We start from the raw sequence: 23,029 nt of genomic DNA, 5'->3' as shown, positions 1-23,029 counted from the left end.
CTCTTTGAAAAGGGAGATGAACTTCAATTAAATATTGACCCAAACTGGAATTTTAAGTTTAAATTTTATCCTACCACCGGAGATGATGGGGACTCAAGGCTAATTTGAGGTCAATTACAAGTAGTTATATAAAGTACTATATCTGTGACATAGTATAAAATATAATTTCAACCCTTTTACAGGTCAAAAAAATGTAGATTTTAGCTAATGTTAGCTAAGTTTTAGAACAAAGAAATCTATGAGTTTATATATCTGTGAGATAGATAGGCAGACAGAGAGATATAAGGAAAATTGAATTCCTTACCCAGGTTTTTCAGACTTTGTTTTGAATTAGAGATTCTCATTCTCTAGGACTGGGGTAAGGTAGGAGGGACTGCATACTTAAATAAGCACTCCCGATTCTGTGTCCTATTGAGAAACTTGCTTAACCTAACTCCTTAAAGTAATTAAAAAGGGGCTCAATTTGTATCTGTTTTTATTTTTTTAAAAAGATTTTATTTATTTATTTGACAGACAAAGATCAAAAGTAGGTAGAGAGGCAGGCAGAGAGAAAGAGAGAGAGAGAGAAGCAGGCTCCCCGCTGAGCAGAGAGCCCGATTCGGGGCTCCATCCCAGGACCCTGAGACCACGACCTGGGCCGAAGGCAGAGGCTTTAATCCACTGAGCCACCCAGGTGCCCCACATCTGTTTTTAATTAGAACAAAAATGGACAATAAAATGTGGGCACACCATACGTGTACTAACACTAAATAATAAGAGGACGTACGAATTTTTAAATCACATTTCTTATCATTGTTTTTAATCACATTTAGTCACATAATTTATAGTAGCATAGGTTTATAAAAGATGTTAAAGACTGGTTGGTAACTTACTCTTAGATTTTCTTTGAAAATGGAGAATAAAGGAGTTAGTCACGAGTTAAAGAATATTTAAGAATGACAAGTTGACTATAAACACAGAAGGCACACTGATAGCAATTCTATAAACAGCAAATATGAATGTAAATCATTTAAGCCTACTGGTTCACATTTTTAAAAGCACCCTCATTTCTTTAAAGTTAAGTACTATTCATGAAAGTCTACTGCGGACAATGATATATTCAATCCACCTAGTTGGGGGTGGGGGGTGAATTTATGTGACCATCCAATTCAGAGTCTGATTTGGGTTCAAAAATCAAACTGTGTTCCAAAACAGTCACAAGTAGCATCATCAGTTCCTTAGATAATACGGCTTCCAAAACTCTCATCCTCCTGGTGACCCTCCTTTTCTGCTTCGACATATACATGCCTTTCTTTTAAAGGAGCAAAAAAGTATAGAAGTTCACCAAAATTCTGAAAGTCACAGTTCGTATAGCACTAAATGAGAGTAGCTTTGGCATCTGATATTATAGTCACTTTTGACAAATCTTTTCTTCACTCTGGGTCAAGGCGAGGTAAAACAGGAAGAATGAGGTTCCCAAAGGCAGAGTCTTGAGTTATGAAGTATCCAGATGAGTGTGCGTGTGCATGCTAGGGAAGAGTTACCAAAAGAAAGAAAAAAAAAGCAATTAAACTATTAGAAATCACAATTTTCCAAGCAAGGCATTAAAACTACTTGTCCTTTCCGAGTGTTTAAGACCAAATTTACTTTAAAAATCAGTTCTGCCGCTGCTAATTTTGTTTAAATATACAGGAGATGAACAGTAATAAAGAATTTCTATTAACAAGCTGCACCAGGCACTCATTTATCAGATCACTCTGTCTCCCGTGATTCTCTAAAGTCAATAATGAGTTAAAGACATGAATTACTTTGTTCCTTGGAGTGGGGAAAACTTGCAACAAAGATCCCCCAAATTTGCCTTTGATCAACAAAGTAGGAGCTTGAGAAAGAGAGGAGGGTGGGCAAGGGAGCGGATTACTGGTGATTAAGATCCAAACATTTTGTAGAGAATGTTGAAATGTAAGTAACAGAAGACCACCAGGACCCCCCTCTGTCACTAGAGAAAGAAAAACTGTTTTTAGGTTGCCTTAAGTGAGATGATCTTTCGTCTCTTCCAATTCTGAGGCTCTAAGGTTTAAAAGCATAGGTAATGATGGCTTGTTCAAGCTCTCTGGGAATGTTAGTCAAACTATCCAAGATCACTGTAATACTAAAACTGTTTATTCCTATGAAGAACAGTATTTTTTTTTTTTAAACTGATAGATGATCACATTCCTATGGTAAGAGTGAGGCTTTAAGCACTTCCTGAGTTAACAGGTATGCTGACCATTAACAAGAGAATCCAAACAACAATAAACCGGTAAGATTATCCAGGGGTATAACAGCATGACAAATTTGAAAAAAAATATGTATGTACTATTAAACTAGCCAGTTCAGCTTTAAGATCATTCTGTCCATCCAAATATCCTAAACTGTAGGCGAGCATCCCTTGCCAGGTACAGCACCGAATCAATCATGACCATGTCAAAACCATAAAAGATACTTTCATAACTGCTGTATTGGTCCTTCAAATCCCTTGGGCATGACTGATCATCAGAAAACCACTGCAGTGATGTGCGGAACATTTTTATTGATGTCACTCCACCAAAATACAAAATAGGAATTGTGCTGGCTTCCAAGACCCAGGAATTCTCCCATGAGACAAGAATGTCAGTTACCCTTTGCTCACCTGCAAAGCTGCCTTCTGCTGGGCTGCGATATGCTGCTGCTCGGCATGATCCCGGAAGTCCTTATTAAGAGAGGGTCTCGAGAGTGCGATGCTAAAATGGGAATCTTAGTTATCTGCTGTTTAAGTACTTCCTACTTCTGAATCACATTTTTCATTATACATTCTTTTTTTTTTTTTAAAGATTTTATTTATTTATTTTACAGAGAGAGACCACAAGTAGGCAGAGAGGCAGGCAGAGAGAGAGAGAGGAGGAAGCAGACTCCCTGCCGAGCAGAGAGCCCGATGCGGGACTCGATCCCAGGACCCTGAGATCATGACCTGAGCCGAAGGCAGCGGCTTAACCCACTGAGCCACCCAGGCGCCCTCATTATACATTCTTCACAGCGATTAAAAAAAAAAAAAAAGGCCTTCCAGAATAAGTCTTTTTTTTTTTTCTTTCTCCCACTGTTTATATTAATTTATATGAAGAAAGCCCATTATTTACTGGAGCTTCAAATTACCTATTTTTGGTTATTCTTTAGGATGATCTACGGTCCCCTACTTTCAAACTGCTTTGAGGTACTCCAGTCTATCACAGGTTACATTTATGATGAAGAGGGAAGCACTTTGAAGCAGAAGGTACAGCATGCGAAAAGCCCGGGGCGGAAGACCTTGGTGTGTCTGAAGAAATGAACGTCTCAACAGGACTGGAGGTCAGGGTTGAAAAGGGGTGAAGTGGGTTGGCCGAAAATGACACGGGAGAGAAAGGCAGGTGCCAGGGTATCAAAGGCTTGCGAAATAAATTAAGAAATGTAGACCTTATCCTCACAGTGAAGAGAGGCTGCCAGAGAGTTTAATACAGAGGAGTGACATGATGACAAGTACCACACAAGGACTCCGAAAGACCACTGCTAAGCTGACTGTGCTGGTCTCCTCCTCAACGGCTGTTCGTCTCCCTACCTCCTTGCTCATGGAATCCAAACTTCCTTCCGTTACTGGTGGTCCCTCGCTTCAGGGCTGGCCAGGCTCACCCCTCAGGGAATGAACTCGGACGGCTGTAAGACAAGGCCGTTCTTCTTGCTGGTTTCTGGTTTACGCAGGGGAAAGAGACACAATTCTGGGCAACTAGACTTGCTGGGCAGTCTGCAAGAAGGCTTCTGAGACTCTTACAAAAGGAAGGTAGGACAGGCATCTTTCTGGCTTTGGCCTCTATAGGTGGCTCAGCATAATGTGAAGCTGAGACTATGGCGGTCATATCTGGACCATTAGGGAGCTACTGGCCCACAGAGAAAGGCAGAAAGGAAGGCCGGGGAGTGGCTCACACTGTCAGCCACTGCACGAAGCCGATCTGGAATGCCAGCTCTTCACGCTCCTGCGAAACATACGTCCTCATGTGTACGCCGACTTTCTTGGTTCCTGTTACTTCCAGATTAAAACATTCTAACTGACACAACTATAAATATATTCAGGAGGACTGAAGATGACGGGAAACTCACGGAGGAAGCAGCCATCGCCAAGGAGGCAAGAAATGAGAGTGGCCAGGACGAGGGTGGCATCAGTAGCCATGAAGAAAAACAGGCAGATCTGAGACATGTTTCCACCTATTCACGTAAGGGAATGGCAACTGCTTGGAAATGGACACGAAAGGGAATAAATGAAGTCCACACTTCTGACACTGATAACTAGTAGATCAGTGCCACTCACCAAGACAAGAAACCCAAGAACAGTAAGTGGTTCGGGAGAGCACAGGAAGGGAAGAGGAGCTCAGCCTGGGACACACGAAGTTTGAAATGCCTAAGGGACATCGAGGTGGGGCTACCCAAGAGGCAGTTTGGGAGTCGGGAGAAAGACTAGACAAAAGTTATCAGCACATAAATAACAGGGTGCGCAAGTGGAGGCACCTGCCCAGTTAAAAGCTCTGCAGAGACAGGAAACTGGCTGTGGGCCCGAACTCAGGAGCATGGACATTCATGAGACAGGCAGTGGAGACATGTCTGCAAAAGAAACCAAGACCATGTGACACTGAGCCAGTGGAAGCTGAGGAAATGGAGTATTTTAAGAAGGACGGAGTGACCAGTGGTGTCAACGCTAAGATGTCTAATAAGAGAAGGCCCTCATTCGACCAGATTTGGCTACCATCAGCTTGCACGTGACTGAGGTGGGCACCTCTTCTTAGGAAGGGAGAGAGGGGCTCTCAAGTCAGAATGGAGTATGCTGTGGAGTCAGTAAGTGAGAAAGTAAAGATAAGGATGGACAGCACTTCCAGGAGGTCTGGCTGAAAACGAGGGGCAAGGCAAGGGCAGTGGCTACAGGCGATGGAAGAAGGCAGAAACTGAACTCAATAAAGATGAAGCCACCTTGGGGCGCCTGGGTGGCTCAGTGGGTTAAGCCGCTGCCTTCGGCTCAGGTCATGATCTCAGGGTCCTGGGATCGAGTCCCGCATCGGGCTCTCTGCTCGGCAGGGAGCCTGCTTCCCTCTCTCTCTCCCTCTCTCTGGCTGCCTCTCCATCTACTTGTGATTTCTGTCAAATTAATAAATAAAGAAAAATCTTAAAAAAAAAAAAAAAAGAGATGAAGCCACCTGTATTTTCCCTGCTTTGCAGACTGCTTAAAAAGTGGGATGCTGACAATTTCAGCAACAAACAAAAACCATACAAACCCTTTTCTTTTTTAAACAGTACTCTGGGGACCATTAAGTATTCCAGTTAGAAATGAAATAGTTAAGATCTAACCAATTTGTCTAATTTTTTTCAAGAAACATGCATAACATGTAAATTGCAATGTTACAGAGATAAACATCTGCCGACCAACTTGAAGTATTTTTGTCCAAGATCTTTTTGATATCACTGAATATAAAAAACACATTATTCTTCAATACCTCGCCCCAGGATGATTAGTTGAGGATTGGTTTTGCATTAGTAATTTTCTCTTCTCTTTGTCCAGTTCTGCCAAGATTGCAACTCTGTTTTTGTTTTGAAAACCTAAAAAAGGGTGGGGGAGGAGAGAGAGAGATAAAAACATTTTAGATCTATTTTTCTAAACCCAGGCCGTCTAAACACCCAGCAAGCAAACTCTATTCTCTAACAAGATAATGAACCCACTAGAGAGTAGTTCCCCTAGATGGTTACACCATTTTCCTACTGCTTCCCAGCGACTTTACCAGCACAGAACTGTAACCACCAAGATTTTCAGGAGGAAAACAGCACCAGACATGCTCAGATCCAAACAATATTTCTTTTTCCCAATTGCTTTCATTCAGCAATGACACAGTCTTTCAAGGAACAAGTCAAAGAAGTGCAACTGACTACACAGGAGTTCTGAGAAAGAAATGGAGCATAACAGATGGGACACAAAAGTGTGTATTCTTTATCAAGTACTTAATACTGGGCTTGATTTTGATCTTCAAATTTCATAAGGTCTAGAGCAGAGGGTGCAAAATCCTGGCCCAGGAGCAGCAACCAACTAGGTTTTAAAATCTGAATTAGGGGCACCTGGGTGGCTCAGCTGGTGAAGCATCCTCTCGACGGGAGCTCAGGTCATGATCTCAGGGTCATGAGACCGAGCCCAACATGTTTGGCATCTCGCTCAGTGGGGAGTTTGCTTGAGATTCTCTCCCTCCACCCCCCCCCCCCCGCCATGTGCTCTCTCTAACATTAATTAACTAAATAAAATCTGACTTAAATGCCAACATGTAAACATTGAAAGAATGTCAAGAAAATCCTCAGATTTCTTGCTTCTCTTGAAATATCTCAAGCACCAGCAACAAGGGATCTGGATACCCCCATGGTAAAAATTAACCAGAACAAAGAAATAATCATCACTATTTTACCACATTAAAAAGACACCGGGCACTCTCTACCTTATTACAGTCCTTATGAGATTTGTATATATGCCTGTGGGCATTTGAGTTTGATCCCTAATTTAAAAGAAAGCACATGGAAAGATAAAAGGCTGGGAAATGAAGCCCAAAGTGAGTTCTCTGTCAAATGAAGAATGCTTTCCAAGGGAAAGCAGCACTCTCCCATTTGTATATACGAAGATGCATGTATATAAAGCAAGTTACAGCACGAGGTATATTCCTAACTATAGGACAAGACTGAGTCAATGATAAGCCATGACTCCATAAGAAGATACAAAAGGAAGACTTCTCAGAAGAGGCTAATGTGTTCTTAGAAGATAATTATGTAGTTCCATCTTTGTAGGAATTTAGAGGTACTAGAGATTTGAAATCTGATAGTGTCTAAATATGTGATGAGCAAAATACATAACCACACTCAGAAGTACTGATGTGCTGTTTACAGAAATAAGCTTTCTCTCAAGATTAATTTGTTCACAAATAATATTTTAGGGTCACGATCAGTAAAAAAAATGTATATACATAGAAATTGTATGTACAAATCATTAAAAAGACTACATGAAGATAATCTGATCAATAATGTTCAGACGGGGGGGCGCCTGGGTGGCTCAGTGGGTTAAGCTGCTGCCTTCGGCTCAGGTCATGATCTCAGGGTCCTGTGATCGAGTCCCACATCTGGCACTCTACTCAGCAGGGAGCCTGCTTCCTCCTCTCTCTCTCTCTGCCTGCTTCTATGCCTACTTGTGATCTCTCTCTGTCAAGCAAATAAATAAAATCTTAAAAAAAAAATTAAAAAAAAAATAATGTTCAGACAAATACAAGCACAACTGAGCTTTTCAATGCGTTGAAGCTTTCCTATTTTTTTTTTTAAATGTCTATCCTCTGTGAAAAGGAACTTTGTAGGGAAAGTACTAGTTGCATGTTTTAGTGCAAGAAAAAAAAAGGAAAAGAAAAGAAAACAAATGTGCCTGGAACAACTTGTCAGAAAGCATGGAGGTTTTGTTTGGTTTGGTTTTAAATATCCAGGGTAGTGCTGAAAGAACGAAGAAGTCAGGCACCTGAGTGGCTCAGTCGGTTAAGCGTCTGCTTCAGCTCAGGTCCGTGATCTCGGGGTCCTGGGATGAAGTCCCATATTGGGCTCCCTGTTTAGTGGGGAGTCTGTTCTTCCCTCTCCCTCTGCCATTCCCCCCATTCATGCCCTTTCCCTCCCTATCAATCAATAAATAAAATGCTTTAAAAAAAAAAAAAGAAGAAAGAAGTGAACCTGAGGTTAGCCAGGATGTCACAATTGGAACATTAAAAAGAGAATAATAATTATAGCTAAATGGAACAAACTGAGTCAATGATAAGCCATGACTCCATAAGAAGATACAAAAGGGAAAGTTAAAACATAAAAATATAGTTGTAAAGAAGGGTGAAAATAATAATTATTATCATTAACAATTAGGTCAGTTGTAATAATTACAATTAATAATTAGGTTAGTGTTAACATTTAGGGATTTATTTCTCCTATTAAGTGTATGTTTATAAAGTACAGCTGTATATTTTTTGTTTAGGTACACGGAGGAAGGGGTAGATACAGGAAACTGGGGCTAAGCCAAACACTTCCAGAAAAAGCAGGTGTGGGATCAAGAACAAGAGAGGTGGATTCAGCACAGGTTCTCACACACGTGCACTTGCACACGCACAAGCACACACACGCCATTTAAAAGGAGCCCCAGTGGTGATGAGCAGCCATGTCACAGAGACCAAGCAGAGACGGTGAGTCCTAACTGGATGAGTTAGTGAAATTCTTAAAGAGAGCTAACTGTAAGACCTAATGCTCCCTGACCTCTTGGGAGATGAAATGCATTAAATCTTGGCAGTAAAGCTACCAGAAAAGGGCAATTCATAATGAAAACAGAACACAGAAGTATTTCATTTAGGGGCTAACTCCAGGTTGCAAGAAACTAAAAATCTATGAGGTAGCCATGAGCTTAAAGAAATCCCACTAACTCAGCAGGTCAAGTTTAATGATAGAAGGGACCCAATGCACACCAGCACAGCTTTTAAATCATCTTTAAAGGCATAGCCAAATCTTGTGTTTTGGCTGAGAATCAAACTTATCAAAAAACACTAAATCTTGACTTACCTGAAATTTTGTTTTGTTTTGGTAGTGGTAAGATTACTGTAACCCTAGGAAGGTATAGAAAGATTACTATAATCCTGGGAAAGGACAAAAATAAGAATCTGGGAAGATTATTATAACCCCAGAAGACATAAAAAACAAGTACAGAAAGAATAAATTAATTAATTAAGCCTATGGATTAATATTTTTATATAGATTTAACTGTACTAATTTTGCAATCATTACAAAGTATTACATAATCATTAATTTAATTCTAATTTAAACTGTTACAGAGAATTTAACAAAATAAGCTTATAATCAATTCTAAATGTTTAAAAATTTTTATTTTAGAAGTTACTTTATTAGATGAGTGTAGGTTTAATATATCATTAATTAAATTATGAGCAGTGATGAGTATTTTTCTCCACGCATGACATCCGCTTGGACTTTAAAGAACTCATTGAAGTATTTAAACAAGGGGTCACCGGAGTGGGCTAGCCCATGCCTTGCCTCCCTGGTAAAGATGGGATGACGCCTGTCTCTGTTTCTCATTTACTGCCCCATACTCCCACCCAGAAACCCAAGTTTTATCCTTATAACCCCTCCCCCTTACTACCCACATCTACCCAATCACAGAGTCATAGGAATTTCATGTCCTGAATGTCTCAAAAATAACCTCCCTTCTCAACTCCTTTTCCTCAGTCTAACCACACAAAATTATCTTTTGCATAATATTCCAGACCTTAAATGTATATCTACAGACAGCTGAGAGCCACAAAAGCTACTTTACAGAGAAAGGGTATGGTCAGGTCTTCCGGGCGTTTATCTTCTGATCTTGTCTAATGCTCCTGAAATCTATGCTTCCCTCTTGATTTTTTAAAAAATATATTATTACTCTACATGTCTGTTTCGCACAAAACGTTTACGTTATGAAAGTATATAAATGTTGACAGACAGCACTTAGAAAATAATAGCTTTCGAATTTGAAACTTAAGGCACAAACTAGATAATCTATCTGTTTATACGAAGCGTAATATTCTATGGGCCCAGCACGCTTCCGCTGCGCAACTCTGCTGAAGCGTAATATTCTACAGTAAGATTCTCCCACCTTCAGGGTTTATACAAACGAACTCTAACTAGGACATCAATACATAACATTTAATTTTTTTTATTACACTCACTACACAAGTTTTTTTTTTTAATCTCTCTTGCCATAATTTAACATTTGACTTTTACATTCTTTTACATATATCATAGCTACACATAACTTTTACATTCTCAGAAGCATGAAGGTGTTAAAGATATATCTCACGTACAGTACTTAATATTCCTTTATAGTTAACCTTTTTCCTAATAAGATTACCTGAGAATAAAGCAGCACACTCTAAAATACTTCTACTTTTAGAATTGTAACCCCATCTCCATTCACAATCATATATATTTTCGTTTCTTCATCCATTCATAGAAACATATAACTCCCACACATTTTTTTGTCACTAAAAAGATTCCTGAGGAACTGGCATCACATCAAACTGCATTTAAAACCTAACAGCTGAAAATCACTTTACATGAATAGCTCTACCACACTTAAATAAGCACTAACTGGAATTCTTCTTATTGGAAAAAAAATCTAAAGCTAAAGAATGAAAACTGTTCTAAAATATTCAAATCCTTTCAAGTGGTTATCCTACAGGCTATATATTTGTCACAACTATATATTAATTCAACGTGTCATACTTAAGATACCTGTTTAGTATTAAAGAAAAGTCACTGTGACACTATTAGTTTACCATGTTTTAAGTTATTTACTGAATCAACATATATTTATTGTGTATTCATCATATACAGGCACTAGGATAGGTTCTAAGGATACACATGATAAGCCAAAGCTGGACATGATTCTAGCTCTCCTGGTTCCCAAACAGTCCAGTGAGGGTAGAAATGATCAAATAATTACAGCAATGAATGTATACTTAGAATCTAAGATGAGTGGTATGAAATAAAGAAAGAAAATTCCATAAGCATTTATAACAATCCACTACTGTGGGAATCAACGTTGAATAAATCTGACCTAGTCTGGGAGTAGGGGGAGCAGTGAAGGCTTCCAGAGAAAGTAATGCCTGAACTGAAATCACTAGGACAAATAAGTAAGTTCGTTGAGGCAGGGAAGTAACACTTTCCCCTATCACAAGAGCACTGTAGCTACAGTGTTGAGAACAGGCTAGGCAAGAGGAAACAGGAGACTATGATAGTAGAACAACCTAGAGATGACAAAAGTTGTTACCCGCCAGGGAAATGGAAAGATAGGAACAGATCCAAGAGCTATTCAGGAAGTTCAATCAACAGACTTGGCAGGGTGAATATGAAGTAAGGAGTGGTGAAGAAGGGGTTGTGGATGGCTCCTAGATTTTTGGCTCATATAGTTAAGTGGTGAATTATTTCTACTTCTCTATTGCTGCTGTAAAAAATTACTACAAACTTGCTAGTCTCTTAAAACAACACAAATCTATTATCTTAACAGTTCTGTAGTTCAGTGGTCTTGCTTGGCTAAAATCAAGGGCTGCATTTCTTTCTGGAGCTTCTGGAGAAGAATCTGTTTCCTTGCCTTTCCCAGTTTCTAGAAGCTGCCCGAGTTCCTTAGATCATGGTACCCTTTCTCTGCCTTTAAACCAGCAACACTGTATCTCTCTGACCATAGCTAGGGAGAAAATTTGCTTTGCAGGCCTCCTGTGATCAAAATGGGCCCACCTGGATAATCCAGGATAATCTTCCCATCTCAAGGCCCTTAACCTTAGTCACATGTGCAAAGTTCTTTTTGCCAGAGAAGGTATAACATAGTCGTGGGGATTACGAGGTGAGCATCTTTGGCGGTGGTGGTGAGGAGGGGATCGTTTAGCCTACCACACTACCCAACAATATATGTAATGTGTTCAGTGGTTAAAGCTCAAACCTCATTCAGGGGAGACTGTCTGATGTCTGTCTTAGCAGAATAAAAGCATATAACATTACTAAGTTAATGTGAGTTGAATAGTACCAATAATTAGTCTTTCTGGTATCTTGTTAATGGCAAACACTTCTTGTATCTGGAGAGACTGAAAAATTATTCAACTTGGGGACCCTGGGTAGCTCAGTGGGTTAAGCCTCTGCCTTCAGCTCAGGTCATGATCTCAGGGTCCTGGGACTAAGCTCCATGTCGGGCTTCCTGCTCAGAAGGGAGTCTGCTTCTCCCTATGCCCCTCTGCTCATGCTCTCGCAAATAAATAAATAAATAAATAAATAAATAAATAAATAAAATCTTGAAAAAAATTATTTAACTCTTAGCTACTTTTTGGAATTTACTGAAAATACATATCAAAGGAAAGGAATGAACCCTAATGTCTGGTCAGGTGACCTCCCTGTTTTCAAGTTCTCTCAGAGCTCAAGGACTTAGTCCTTGTGTAAGCCGCTGCCACACTCTCTACCCATTTAAGGTTTCCCTTCTGCAGGACTGGCTAAATAAGATGAGTTATCTTCTGCTCGAACCAACCTGTCCTCATCACTCACTTTTCTTTTCCTCTTACAGATAAACTCCCAGGTCCATTTCATTGCAAAGATTTTCTGCTTAATAACAGATGCAGAAGAAATACAAAGATTTAGAAGTCTTTTGCCTCTATTCTGGAGCTGCCAATTTTTCTCTTAGATGCTATAATTAGAATGTTCTTTTTTTTTTAACTTTTTTTTTTTTTTTAAAGTTTATATATTTATTTGACAGAGAAAGAGACAGCAAGAGAGGAAACATAAGCAGGGGGAGTGGGCTAGGGAGACAGGCTTCCAGCACAGCAGGGAGTCCGATACAGGCGTCCTATCAATCCCAGAACCCTGCAGTCATGACCTGAGCCGAAGGCAGATGCTTAACGACTGAGCCACCCAGGCACCCCATAATTATAATGTTCTAATCCCTCAGCTAAAGTGCAGTATGAAAAAACAATGAACAGGGTACTGGGGCAGAGAATCAATCTGACTTCTCATATCAGTACTACCAATTACTACTTCATATTGGGAAATTATCTCGGGAGTCAGGACCAGTGGAAACAATAGTAACAACTTTGAACGGTGGTTACATGAAGTACAGAAAATCAAAGTATAATATCTAGCATACAGTGTGCCATGTGGTAAGTGCTAGCTATCACTATCACTGTTAGTTAACATCACTAGACTCTTCTCCGCCCCATTGTGCCAACTCACTTTCAGTGAATAGTTTTTCATTACAAAGAATACAGCTGATGAGCAGGCAGCTTTCTAGGGTTACACTCACATGACAGGCCTCCCAGGCCAGTCTCAGTGGGCCGGGGGATCTCAAGCCTTCTCCCAACGATACACAAGGATCCGAAGATGCTTTACAACATATTCTGCCTCAACTCAGTTTCATTCCTAATTCAGCCTGGGGCCTACAGATCATTCCTAGCACACCAGAAAAATACAGCACTCTGCCTCTACAGCTAAATATGAAACAAAAGGAAATCTAGCTTTAAAAATCTACTGTAAATTGCATCATCTTTGCAATCTTTAAAAAAAGTACAAATACAAGAGTTTTATTTTTTTTTTTATTTTTTTTTTTTTAAAGATTTTTTATTTATTTATTTGACAGAGAGAGATCACAAGTAGGCAGAGAGGCAGGCAGAGAGAGAGAGAGAGAGGAGGAAGCAGGCTCCCTGCTGAGCAGAGAGCCCGATGTGGGACTCGATCCCAGGACCCTGAGATCATGACCTGAGCCGAAGGCAGCGGCTTAACCCACTGAGCCACCCAGGCGCCCCGAGAGTTTTAAATTATTTTTATGCATAGCATAAATTTTAATTTACATTTAATTTACATCTTAATTGAGAGGTAGCATACCTTGCTTTTCTTTTGCACCATAGATGGCCTGGGGTAAGACTTAGATTTGGGCCCCGAGGCCAAGCAAGACACCTCCAAGAACTATGCCATCCCACTCCTACACAGTACCCTGAAATCACACCTAAGAGCATCCAGAATGGCCCAAGTCAAAAGTTCCTACCACCTGATCTGCAGGACTTAGAGTTATTCCTGCAAACATTTTAAGATCACTAGAAAATAAAAGAATCAAAGAAAATAATTCACATTTCTTACTCAGTATTTCACTAGATTTCTGTGTCTGAAATCAGGTGCCACCACACGATCATAGGACCTTGATATTTACAAGTAATGAAAGATTCTTTACATAGTACGTTGGCCAAATTCCAGTTTGAGAATCTGCCTCTACATATTAAAACTCTCAAAATGTTACTTATCAAGCAGGTAGTTATTAAGAACCAACCAAATGTTCCATACTACGATGGATGATAAGGAGGAGACTTCAGTGACTGTGCCAAGAGCTTATGAAATTTAGCAGTCCTGATTGCTACCACAGTATGACACACTGTTAGATCTGCTAGTGGGGCTCAGTGAACACAATGGGATTCTGTCTCCTCACCAGGGATCGTAACAAATTGCAGTGTACAGATCAGGATTTCTTTTTCAAGTCATGGTCCTTTCAGCTATTGTTTTAAGATAATTATGGCACCTGGCATTCAATCTCTGTATTAAGTAGTTCCTATACATATGAAGGGTACGGAAATAATTTAATATAGAAAGCAAAATGTGACAGAGCCAAACAAATTAGAATTTTAAATTTTTTACTGGGACTCTATAGAGCATGATATGGACTCCCTCTGCTGGTGCCTAACAGCAGCTCAAGACACCAAAAAAAAAAAAAAAAAAGAAAAAGAAAAAAAAATCACTGACAAAAGAACAGAAGCCAAAGGCTAATCTCAATTCACTTCTATTTAGATTGGAGGATGTTTCACAGCAGATATATTTATGGACCAATCAAAGACAACCCTAAAAAAGACTGCATTTTATTGCAAATGCTAAAAAACAAAAAAAAAAAAACAAAAAAAAAACCCCGAGCAAATTGTAAATCTCAATTATTGTGCTATTAAAACAGATAGATAATTTAAAATTTATTTTCATCTGGACTGCATTGTGTGATTTTTAGCAGCATATTTTCACTCTAAAATAGATGTCTCTTTGTTTTCATTTTGGTTCAAATTAAATTCTTTTTCATCTGATAACTTCACAAAAAGAACAGATCAAAGATCAGAAGCAAATGTTGACCTGTGATTAATCCACAGAGCACACAAATCACACAGGGTTATTTGAAAGAACAGAATGGTATTAGCTAGTTACAATGATCACCACAGCTCACTTTTCACAATACTATATTTCTATAAAGCTCATGAACCTTTAGTGTGCCCTAAATCCAACAAATATACTAAAACAGATTTACATATAATGAAACAGCAGACTTCCAACTTCCAGTAGTAGCAGAGTAGTTGGTTAGAAAAACCCTGTCACAGTATAATTATAAATTTTGGACAAAAGATGAAAAATTCATCTTACAAATTAAGATAACTAGAAAATAGTAAAGACTAGATAACTAGAAGATAACTAGATAAGACAACTAGAAAGCAGTAGAGACTGACCAAAATCAGTTGAGGGAGAAACCTCAACTCCTGAGTTTGGGAATTTGCGACATTTTGTTCGATCCACAAAGAGTTCGGATGGCCTCACCTTACTGGCTCTGAGTTGTCAGAGGACAGTTCAGGGCTGGCAGAGGAGCCAGAAAATGAGGGGAGAAACCCAAAAGGGAAAGGCAGAAGGAGTAAAGTCCAAAACGTGCCTACACAATCCACCCAGCATTTCTGTTTCCTGCAAAAACTACACATGGAGACCCCCGGGGGATCCAGCAATAAAGCAGCAACTGGAAGCTGAAAAGACTGAGCAGAGATTTCAGCTAGAGCCCAACACAAGGAAGACGAGAGTTTGCAATGTGAGTTGAGGCTTGCATTTGCTAGAACAGAAACCACATTTCAGAGCAATACAAAAGAATCCAGAGTTTCTACAATATATTAGTAATATCCACTATCCAGTAATCGAACACTAAGTATAGCAAGAAAAAGGTGACCCACACTAATAAATAAATAAATAAACAAATAAATAAAATGCAGTCAATAGAAAACAACTCCAAGGGGTGCCTGGGTGGCTCAGTGGGTTAAAGCCTCTGCCTTTGGCTCAGGTCATGATTACAGGGTCCTGGGGTGGAGCCGGCATTGGGCTCTCTGCTCAGTGGGGGACTGCTTCTTCCTCTCTCTCTCAGCCTGCCTCTGCCTACTTGTGATCTGTCAAATAAATAAATAATCTTTAAAAAAAAAAAAAAAAAAGGAAAGAAAACAACTCCAAGAGGATCCAGACGATGCAATTAGCAGTGACAAAAGACCTGTATCTAGACTCTATAAAAAAGGAAAACTTAATGATAAAAATAAACCAATTTAAAAAAAAAAAGAGCAAAAGACTTAAGTTAAAAAAGAAAAAAGATTTACAATGGCCAGTAGGTAAAAAAAAAAAGAGTTCAACATTTGTCAACAGGGAAATGCAAGTTAATACTATAATGAGATGTCACTTTGCCATTGAAATGGCTAAAATTAAGACAACCTATAACACTACACACAGAGCACCCAGAATTTTCACATATTGCCAGAGGGCATATAAATTAGTACAGCCAGTCTGGGAAAAGGTTTGGCAGTTTTTCAAAACATTAACAATGTACTCAGCTATTAATCCAAATATCTACAAAAAGACTTACAAACAAATATTCAAAGCAGCTGTATTCACAATGGCCAACACTGAGACAACCAGAGAATGAAGTTTTTAAAAATGGTGGTGAATACATACAGTAGAGCACTACTCCCCAAGAAACAATAAACTACCAACACATGGCACAACACGGATGAAACTCACAGTTTAGTGAGTTTAGTGAGAAGCTGGATACAAACAAGTACACACTGCATGACTACATTTATATGAAGTTTAAGCGAGACAAAACTAAGGTAAAAAAATCAGGACAGAGATAAGTAATAAAAAAATATGGGTCAAACGAGTTTAGAATTGATAGGGAAAGGAAATAGAGGTTTGCTTCAAGTTTTGAAACAGGACGTAACTTACCAAGTGAGATTTAATACTTTCTGAAGATTAAATTTTACTTTTTAAAACTTACTTTTTAAATTTATTTTTTTCAGTGTCCCATAAAACTTATTTTTAAATAAAAACTTCTCTAGGATGTTTCTGACCTGATATGCTTTAGAGAGCTTCTAAACAGAGGTGATATGTATCAAAGTTTATAGAGCAAATGAAGATAAAGGCATGAATATTGCCTGGTGACAATATAACCTCTTTATTTTTTTAAAGATGTTATTTATTTATTTCACAGACAGAGATCACAAGTAGGCAGAGAGGCAGGCAGAAAGAGAGAGAGGAAGGGAAGGAGTCTCCCCGCTGAGCAGAGAGCCCGACTCAGGACTCGATCCCAGGACCCCGGGATCACAACCCGAGGCGAAAGCAGAGGCTTTAACCCACTGAGCCACCCAGGCACCCAATATAATCTCTTTAAAAGTGGTTCTGATTTCAAGTAGAAAAGAACACAGATGTCAGAGGAGGGCCTAAGACTTACAGTGTGGATAATCTTTTTATTTTATTTTATTGTTTTTAATATTTTATTTATCTGTCAGAGAGAGAGAGAGAGAGGCTGTGCACATGAGTAGGGGGAGGGGCAGAGGGAGAAGCAGGCTCAGAGCTGAGCAAAGAGCCTGAAGTGGGATTCCATCTCAGGACCCCGGGATCATGACCTGAGCTGAAAGCAGGTTAACCAACTGAGCCTCCTGGGGGTGCCTTTTTTTTTTTTTTTTTAAAGAATTTTACTTATTTATCTGAGAGAGAGAGAGAGTAGAGCAAGAGAGAGAGAGAGCACAAGCAGGGGGAAGGGGCAGAAGGAGAGGGAGAAGCAGACTCCCCGCTGAGCAGGGAGCCTGATGTGGAGTTCAACCCTAGGAACCCTGCAATCATCATCTGAGTTGAAGGCAGATGCTTAACCATCTGAGCCACTGAGGCACCCCGGGTGTGAATAATTTCAATTTTTTATTAACATATAATGTATTATTTGCCCCAGGGGTACAAGTCTGTGAATCGTCAGGCTTGCACACTTCGCAGGACTCACCATAGCACATATCCTCCAGTGTGAATAATTTTAACACAAGTTAAAAAATAGGATTAATAGCTATTAAGAATATTATATATCTGATACAATGTTGGACTTACTTCAAATATAGGATTTTTACTTTGCTATTAATTTTTTATTCTGACTACAGTAACTGCCCTATCCTAACTTTCTATTAAAACATGTTTATTAAACGAGGGAAAAGTTCCTGGTAATAACAAGTTCCAGCATGCATTACCTTGTCCTGAAGGGTTTGCTGCCATATCTTCCTATTTTGTTTCAGCTATGCTCAGTGGCAACTGGTCAGCACTTTACAGTCCCCTGTAGAAAATTATGTGTATACATATATAAAATATACCATACTTTAGTAACAAACTAAAAGTTGTCAGGAACAGCTAGCCTCCCTACAATGAAACGTTTTCAGGTTTTTTTACCTCTTCAGAAATATGCATCTGAAAAGTGTACAGACTTAAATCACAAATTTAAATTCTGCAAGTCCCTCAAGTATTTAATTAATTAGTATTTAATTAAGTGTTCAATTAATTAGTATTTAATTAAGTATTTAATTAGAACATTAAAGTTCAATGTTTACTCTTGCAGATAAACCAACATTTAGCATAGCATTAAAGTTCAATGTTTACTCTTGCAGATACCAACATTTAACATTGCTGTCTTTAATATTACAATGTATTACGTTACATTGTATTTACCAAACACTATTGATACAATGTATCAACCAACTGATAGCATCAATACAATCAGTGCTAGACAGGAAAACAAACAAACAAAAATTCCTCTATGGTCCTTCTTTATTCACTTAAAAAATATATCCAGCAACTACTCTGTATACTGAAAGCTAAAAAGGAAAACGCGCCTAGAATTCATTAAGTACATACTTGGCACCATACACTGTGTAAGATGCTTGAAATTCTTTTATTTATCACCACTTTATAGATGGGGAGATCCGTGCCCAAAGCCACAAAGCTAGTAAGAATACTTTGGGCTGTTAGTTTCCCAACTTTGTGGGTTTTGTATCAGGCCTTGGGGAGATCGCAAATGAGCAAGACCCTACCCCTCAAGGGACACAGAGTTCCAGCGGGAAAATATACTCTCATTCAAACAACCCTACTGAATGAAGAGTTTAACAAACGCGCTCTTTAAAAGGCGCCAACAGCGCTCCGGAAGCAGAGAGGAACTGATTCTATTGGCGTGATGAGGGATGCCTTAGGGGAACCCGGGAAAAGTACAAGGGCTGGCAAACAGATTCCGGTTTTTAACAAAATATCCTTAGGTGCTCCTGCAGAAGCGCAGGGCGAGCCAAGCCGGTTGGGAGAAGAGGAGAGAGGGCCATCTAGTGAAAGGAAACGTAAAGCAGGGATGTGACAGGGCGGCACCTGCTTCTCAAAGGGTCCTTGCAGGAGGGCGTGGAGCGCAGGCTGGGCGGGGGCTGCGGCCGACAGCATCCCGAGAAAGGGAAGTGAGGAAGGTGGGGAGGCGGCTACCCTATGGCAACAAAGACAGCAGCAGCAGATCAGCGCCGGGACCACACACTTCCCTCCCCCGCCGCCGTCAGGCGTTCCTACTTACCAGGGCCAAGAGAGCACCCAGGACCCTCCTTGCCGTCCGATCGCTCTCTCAAAGGGGGCGCGACCACTTAGAGACCTGCAAACAGAGCCCAACTTGCGCCTCTACAACCTTCCCGCCCCCGCTGCGCTTCCGCCTCCTGCCTGACGTACACCGAAGGGAGCGGAAGTTCCGCCTCCCGCATGCGTCCAGCGGCAGCTGCCCGCAGCGATCCGTGTTTTAACTACAGCCCCGTGCATAAGGCCACTTCCTTTCCGAAGAGTGGCAGCCGAAGAGGCGCATGGGAGATGCAGGCTGTGCTGTTGGGGGCGGAGCCCGGGTAGGGCGGGCCCAGGAGGGGCGGGCCCAGGCGGGGCGGGCCCAGGCGGGGCGTGGAGACGCTGGCCGCTGACTATGCGGGCAGGGGCGGTGCCGACACTAGCCGGGTCCCTAGCACCGCGAATTACCCTTTTTTCAAGGCCATTATGGTTTAGAGAAAAGTCTCCAGCCCCGCGGGGCCTGAGACGATAGGAATGCACTTCCCCTGGGATGAGGGGAGGGCCAAACTTCACAGGCTGGGCAGCCTTTCGAGATTGAACAACCATCTGGGGTTGTGCACCCACACACATCCTCAAATCCCAGGGATTTGTTTTTGTTTTTGTTTTAATAGTTCGTGTAATTACATAAGAAAAGCACAAAACGTGCAGAAATGTTTGCTACTGTGCGATCATGTGTTCAAGAAATGGCTGTGTCACATCTCAATACACGAAGACCCTTCTGGTGGGTTCACTGCTGCGTGATTCTCGTGCGTTGGATCGACGTATTTACATTGAAAGGTAACCGTGTACTGGTGTGCGTCACCTGTTCTGTGGTCGGTAACCCCGGTTACGCACATTTTCTAGAATTTGAACATATGTTCTTAACAATCGGTATTTGCTCAGTGGTAAATGTTTGTAATGCACAATTTTGTTGTGCACGGATCTAGGACTGAAGTCATAACACTACCAAGCATTTATTGAGTGGCTTCTGCACGCTAGGTTCTTGTGCATCAGCTCCGGTCCTGTCATTTCCTGATGTATGTATGATGTATATTTACATATTCACCTATGAAGCTCAGAAATGTTGAATTACTTTAGGTCAAGTGGCAAGCTGAGTTTCAGAGGAGTGAATGTTTGCCAGATGCTAAGGCCCACATTCTTAGATCCCACACGTTGTCTCTACTCTGCAGGAAGGAATTCCTTTGAGGCCAGGTCTTGTTGACATCTTTAATACAGATATAAAGTATAATACTTGAGCCTTCTGAGAGTTGGCCAGGGCTGCTTTTCAATTAAGAGGCCTTCCTGAGGGGCGCCTGGTCGACTCAGTTGAAAGAGCATGTGACTCTTGATCTGCAGGTCATGAGTTTGAGTCCCATGTTGGGTGTAGAGATTACTTTAAAAAAAAATAATAATAATAAAACAAAATATTTACCAAAAAGGGGGAGGCGTTTTTGAACCCTGGGCTGACTGAAAAGACAACTGGGATGTATATGACTGACAAAACCTTAATGAAATTATTTTGGTTTAAGGTGGTCTGACTAGACAATACAGAAACCAAGGCATAAGAAAGCTCCTAAGTCTGATTTCTTTGTTTTTAAAAAATGTTTTATTTAAATTCCAGTTAACATACAGGGTAGTATTAGTTTCAAGTGTAGGATTTAGGATTCATCACTTACATACAACATGCAGGGCTCATCACAAGTGCCCTCCTTAATGCCTGTCCCCCATTTGGCCCATCCCCCACTCGCCTCCCTCCAGCAGCCCTCAGTTTGTTCTCTGTAGTTAAGACTGTTTTCTGGTTTGCCTCTCTCCCTGCCCCCTCCCATGTTCATCTGTTTCTTAAATTTCACATATGTGTGAAATCATATGGTCTTTGTCTTTCTCTGACTGACTTATTTTGCTTAGTATAATAAACTGTAGCTTCATCCATGTTATTGCAGCTGGCAGGATTTCATTTTTTTTTATGACCGATATTATTTTGTGTATATATACCACAACTTCTTTATCCGTTCATCAGTCAATGGATATTTGGGCTCTTTCCCTAATTTTGCTAGTGTTGATAATGCTGTTGTAAACATCAGGGTGCATGGGTCCCTTTGAATCAGTATTTTTGTATCCTTTGGGTAAATACCTAGTAATGCGATTGCTAGGTCATAAGTCGTCCTATTTTTTACTTTCTGAGGAACCTCCATACTGTTCTCCAGCGTGGCTGCACCAGCTTGCATTCTCCCCAACAGTGCAAGAGGGTTCTCCTTTCTCATTCTCCCAACATCTGTTGTTTCCTCTGTTAATTTTAGCCATCCTGACTGGTATAAGTTTATAGTTTTGATTTGTATTTCCCAGATGATGAGTGATGTTGAGCATCTTTTCATGTGTCTGTTACCAGTCTATGTCCAATGGACATTCTGAAAGAAGCTCATTTATGGTGAAAGCAACAACAGCAAAAAAGAGTTCTATCTCCAGAACAGTACTTTGTAATTTCCTGGCAAATTCAGCCTCCAAGCATTGGGAGAACATGATCAGGAGAAAGATAAATTTAATTTGCTTCTAATTTTTTTTTTTTTTTTTTTTTTTTTTTTTTGCCCTTTACTTGGTGGGTCTTAGCTCTTGAACTTCCTCTGTCTTCTCCTTGAGAGTTTTGGAACTTCTGCCTCATAGAATTTAGACATATCAGTTCATAGTGGGTCAGTTTACTTGGGTTCAAATCCTGGCTCTAACACTTAATGGTTGTGAGCCCTTGTTTAACATTTCAATGCTTCAGTTCTGTCATCTGTAAAAAGGAAATAAAAATTAAATGAATAACCACTTCACATCCATTGGATGGCTACTATAAAAAGCAGAAAATAAAATAATAAATGTCAGAGAAATTGAAACTTGTGCACTGTTGGTGGGAATATAAAATGGTACAACTATTGTGGAAAACAGCATGATGGTTACTTGAAAAAATTAAAAATAGAATTACAATATGGTTTAGCAATTCCATTTCTGGATGTATGCACAGATAATTGAAATCAGGGCCTCAAAGACATATCTGCACACCTGTATTCATAGCAGCACTATTCACAGTAGCCAGGAGGTGGAAGCAACCCAAGACCATGGATAAGATGAATAGATAAACAAGATATGGTAAATACATACACTATAATATTATTCAGCCTTAAAATAGAAGGTAGTTCTGATATATGCTATATAGCATGCATGAACCTTAAGGATGTTATGCCAAGTGAAATATACCAGTGGCAAAGGGCAAATACTATGTGATTCCACTTATCTAAGGTACTTAAAGTAGCCCAAATCATACAAAGTAGAATGGTGTTTGCCAAGGGCCGGGGAGAAAGGGAGCATGGAGAGTGGTTGTGTAATGGGTTATAGAGTTTCAGTTTGACAAGATGAAGGGAGTTCTGGAGATGGCTGGTGGGGATTGTGGCCACATTTTCCTGCCCATCTTGTTATGTGGTCATAGATCAGCTGATGAATACACAGATCCTCCACATCAACTAGGAAAAAGTCCAAGGCCAAAGGAAGGCATATGGCAATCCTGTGACTCTGCTGATTGATAAGGAAAGGCCCTGTAGCAGTCTACAAAGGCATTATGCTTATTATGGGCCTTTACTATCGAAGTAGAGAGTTGAGAATAGCTCCCAGCTTCCAGTTGGAGCCTCCTTAACTCTCTTTTGCTATTTTGTGATTAAATATTTATGGAAAATGCATTAGGCTAGACAGCCTTTAAAATAAAGTGTGTAGAAGTTTGAGA

At 40.1% G+C, this 23,029-nt stretch overlaps 1 protein-coding gene and 1 long non-coding RNA gene across 3 annotated transcripts; both read right to left on the bottom strand.

The window, feature by feature from the left end:
• Nucleotides 1-674: 674 nt before the first annotated feature.
• INIP (INTS3 and NABP interacting protein) lies at nucleotides 675-19,428 on the bottom strand. 2 transcript variants are annotated; one of them, XM_032307667.1, is made up of 5 exons: nucleotides 19,262-19,428; nucleotides 17,913-17,995; nucleotides 5,505-5,607; nucleotides 2,648-2,738; nucleotides 675-1,508 (listed from the first exon to the last, which is right to left on the bottom strand). In XM_032307667.1, exons 2-5 carry the CDS (start codon nucleotides 17,935-17,937, stop codon nucleotides 1,413-1,415), a joined length of 315 nt encoding a protein of 104 aa, XP_032163558.1. In that variant the 5' UTR covers nucleotides 17,938-17,995; nucleotides 19,262-19,428; the 3' UTR covers nucleotides 675-1,412. The 2 variants fall into 2 exon arrangements, with proteins under 2 accessions (XP_032163558.1, XP_032163559.1); XM_032307668.1 differs by lacking the exon at nucleotides 19,262-19,428 and adding an exon at nucleotides 8,614-8,657.
• On the bottom strand, nucleotides 3,835-5,497 carry LOC116570484. The gene is made up of 2 exons (XR_004277442.1): nucleotides 5,208-5,497; nucleotides 3,835-4,983 (listed from the first exon to the last, which is right to left on the bottom strand). It is a non-coding gene; the product is annotated as an uncharacterized LOC116570484 (long non-coding RNA).
• Nucleotides 19,429-23,029: the final 3,601 nt, after the last annotated feature.

This window comes from Mustela erminea, chromosome 12, assembly GCF_009829155.1.
Source record: "Mustela erminea isolate mMusErm1 chromosome 12, mMusErm1.Pri, whole genome shotgun sequence".
NCBI lineage: Eukaryota > Metazoa > Chordata > Mammalia > Carnivora > Mustelidae > Mustela > Mustela erminea.
This window is presented reverse-complemented; position numbering and strand designations above follow the sequence as displayed.